At 44.9% G+C, this 3,509-nt stretch overlaps 1 protein-coding gene across 2 annotated transcripts; it reads right to left on the reverse strand.

Annotated features, from left to right (window-relative positions):
- Positions 1-494: 494 nt before the first annotated feature.
- On the reverse strand, positions 495-3,154 carry LOC147892245 (peroxidase P7-like). 2 transcript variants are annotated; one of them, XM_087388828.1, is made up of 5 exons: positions 3,122-3,154; positions 1,950-2,729; positions 1,596-1,784; positions 1,329-1,503; positions 495-1,201 (listed from the first exon to the last, which is right to left on the reverse strand). In XM_087388828.1, exons 2-5 carry the CDS (start codon positions 2,202-2,204, stop codon positions 801-803), a joined length of 1,020 nt encoding a protein of 339 aa, XP_087244954.1. In that variant the 5' UTR covers positions 2,205-2,729; positions 3,122-3,154; the 3' UTR covers positions 495-800. The 2 variants fall into 2 exon arrangements, with proteins under 2 accessions (XP_087244954.1, XP_087244953.1); XM_087388827.1 differs by having other exon boundaries at positions 2,973-3,127.
- Between the last annotated feature and the right edge of the window lie 355 nt (positions 3,155-3,509).

Genomic DNA, 3,509 nt, shown 5'->3' on the forward strand with positions numbered 1-3,509 from the left:
CCTATATTGATGAATTTTGTGCTGATAAACTCTACAAATGATTTGCCAGTTGCAATGCAAAGAACATTCTAAGGCCCGCAAAGCATCTGGAAATATGCGCTGAAAAATGGACCCCTATGTGGTAGTCTATTGATTCTTATTTCATTACATTTTGTGAGATGATGTATTTCTAAAAGGTTTATACATAAAGCATATTGATTCAAAAAATCATTGGGCAGTTGAATGATGGATTAGTTAATGGAGTTGTCTCTTGAGTGTTAAGATTATTTCATTCCAATATTTATCCATGAGCATTTTAAAAGAATAAATATGAAGTCATGGCCTAGTTTGTATCTTGAAGTATCTTTGAGAAGATTACTTGCATCACTATATTACAAATGGTGTGCCACATATCATGATTTGAGCTATGGTGCATTTTCATGTGAAATCTTCAATCATTGGAAATATGTAATTATAATTACAAATTTATAGAAAAAATGTCATAGTAAACCACATATGCTTGGAAGCATGGGTGCTCCCTTCATTGAATAGAGTGAGGGACATAATAGGTGGACCTACTAGTAGGCCCGTGGGAGGCAAACAACATCAAATCTCCATTCTCCATTTCAATGTTTAACCCACATACAAGTCCAAAAGGAAATCCTATTGAAGATCTTCTTAAAATCAATTTCACAAGCAAGCCAAAGACACCAAAAATCAATTGTGATGTATGCTTTAGCCTATGCTCTTGAAACATATCCCCTCAAGAGCTCTCTCTCTCCCTCTCTCTCTCTCTCTCTCTCTCTCTTTCTCTCTCTCTCTCAGTTGGGAACCGTGCATTTCTTCCTGATTTCTCCTTGCGCCCCCGTCAGCACACCCACCTGGCTCATCTTGAACATCGATATCGTGAACTGCGCGAAGAATTTCCCTTGATCGTTGGCATACTCCTCCACCAGCTGGCTAGAATCTGTTGCATTCAGTAGCGTTGCATCGGAGTGGAATATCGCTCTCTTGCTTAGAATGTTCTTGAAGTAGGCGTTGTCGAAGAAGTCCATGGTTATGAAGTCCAGATGGACCGTCAGCTGAGACTTGGCGGAATTGTTTGCTGGGAGGCAGATTCGAGACAAGTTTAGAGCGAAGTTGGTATTCAGATCGGTGGAGATGCTGGGAGAAATTTGTGGGTCGACGAATCGGCAATGCGCCTGACCGATCGTGTGTCCACCTGTTGAAAGATCAACAATCACGATTAGAAAGATGGCTTAAAACAAGGCAATGGTGGTTTGTGCGCTGCAAGAATTAGAGCACATTCATTGTAGACGGTTAACCATAAGCTTTAACTGAAGGTATACCGGACAATGAAACAAGGTCTTGGACGTCTAAGCCATGGTTTTGGAAGTTTTGCTTCAGCGCTGAGATGTTTAAAGTTGGCGCAGGGACTCCAAAGGTCGAAGTTATGGTCTGATTCGTTGCTGCAGAAAAGCCATCACGGCGGCCTGTGGCGATAGGAATGAAAGGACCTCCAACCTGTTCAAAATCATTTGGGAGTCAGTGAGCCAGAAATGAAGACGAAAGCAGAACTTAGAAGCAATTCATTGTGAATATTGAAAAGAACCCACCAGATGAACTGCATAGGTAGCAGCCAATACAATGACGTCTGCGCATGAGACTACTCCCGGACAGACAGCTTCCACCGACTCCTTGATCTCGTCTAGGATTCTCAAGGACGACACTCGTATTGAGGCATTGTTAGGAAGGGCAGTGAGCTCGGTGGCGGGTTCCAAGAGAAGAATGGAGGCGTCGCATCCCTGTATATAACGTCCAATTTCAAATATAGAAGCCGAGCAAGCGAAATAGACAGCCTGAAAAAACTCCGTGTATTCTTGCTGAATGTGATCAGCCGTGGTGAATCCATCGAGCACCTAGGTGTGCCTGAATTTCTTGGGCGGATGATGAGAGAAGGTTTAACGGACCTGAACAAAGCAGTCGTGGAACATGATACGAAGGATCCCGGCAGCCTGGCTGGGGTTTTGGCTGACGAAGAATTTGACGCGCTCTTCGATAATGTCGTAAGCTTTGGGGCAAGAGGACTGGTAAAAGTCGTAAGAGAGACCAGGGGCAGGCTGAAAGTGAAGGTCGGGGGATTGATCAGGGGAGGCCAAAGGCGTTGGGGCGAGCTGCAGGAGAAGGCAAAACGTGAACAGCAGCAGCCAGAAAGATCCTGCCATAGCTCTGGACGGGATCGAAGGCGGGATGGATGGACTGCACGAGGTCTTTTGTCCTTGTTGATGACAAGCTGATCGATCGATCAAGCTTGCAACGATTATCCAGAACGCAATCAAGCTTGTTCTGAAGAGCTACAATTGCTTGTCCAGAACGCAATCGACGTACGATGTCGCGTTTGCAACTCCCTGCAGATTCGAGTCTCGAAAACACAACTGTACAACACGCGCCAGCTACACTTGCTGCCAACGATTGAAAAACTTTCCGTAGTTTGCAGTTCGCACTTCCGAGTCCGAGTCCCACCGTGAACAGTCTCGACCACAGCAAAGCGTGCTGTTGTCTCGTTACTGAAGCCCTTTACGCAACCTCGCAACTCCCCGCCACAACAAGCACAAATTCTCAGCAACACATCTACACCTATTGAGCTCCGGTGGATTGCAGCTCCTCGCTCACAACTCCCCAAATGTAGCTCCCAATCACCAGATCGTCAACAATGTGCCTCGCGCAAGCGGAGCTAGTTGCAACGAGACCTGGCCAAATGTAGGCCTTCATGAATTAGATGCAACAATCTCAAACGATGTGCAGCAAGAAATCGAAGTTAGTAAACTCTTCGAATCCAATACACAAGAGATCTTTTCTTCCAATTGTTTGCTTCTCGCCAACCAGCAAGATTGCAGGCGAGCTGCTGCCTAAGGAAAAACTGGAAGCATCAAGCATGCGATCATCCAAGCAACCCAACATGAAAATTTGGAGAAACAATCACGACAGCACACCTACTGATTATACGCATGCGAACGGACATATCACCACAAGCAAGGTCTAGCATGTGGTTGCAACTCAGCAACTCACGAATCTCCCTACGTGCACTCCATAAGTTCATGCCACTTGATATCAAGCAAAGGGAAGTGTTTTATGGACTCACAAATGAATACAACTCGGGCTCCTCCTCTTCCTTGGTGTTGATTGTTCCTTGAGGGGATATATATATATAGCTTTTTCCTATATTCTAAACTTGGACAAAGACAAAAGGAAGAAGAAAAGTTGACTCACTGAGAGGGAACTTTTATAACAACTATCACGCTCACCCCGATTCACTCATTATGAAAGCACCTCCCAACGCCCACATTCCCCTTCAAAACTTAGCACGCCTTTCCACATCACCCTCTCCAAGCCCCAACTCCTTTCCCTTTCATTTTAGCTACACCTACCTTTATTCTTTATTTTTCCTTCTAGGTTCACCTTTATTCATGGAGGTGACTCTAACCACCGCTTGTCATAGTGGAGTGGGTATAACATGTTAGGTGGTTTAA

The sequence above is a fragment of the Dipteris shenzhenensis genome, chromosome 17, assembly GCF_047967505.1.
Source record: "Dipteris shenzhenensis isolate YYH24624 ecotype China chromosome 17, Dip_SZ_1.0, whole genome shotgun sequence".
Taxonomy (NCBI): Eukaryota; Viridiplantae; Streptophyta; class Polypodiopsida; order Gleicheniales; family Dipteridaceae; genus Dipteris; species Dipteris shenzhenensis.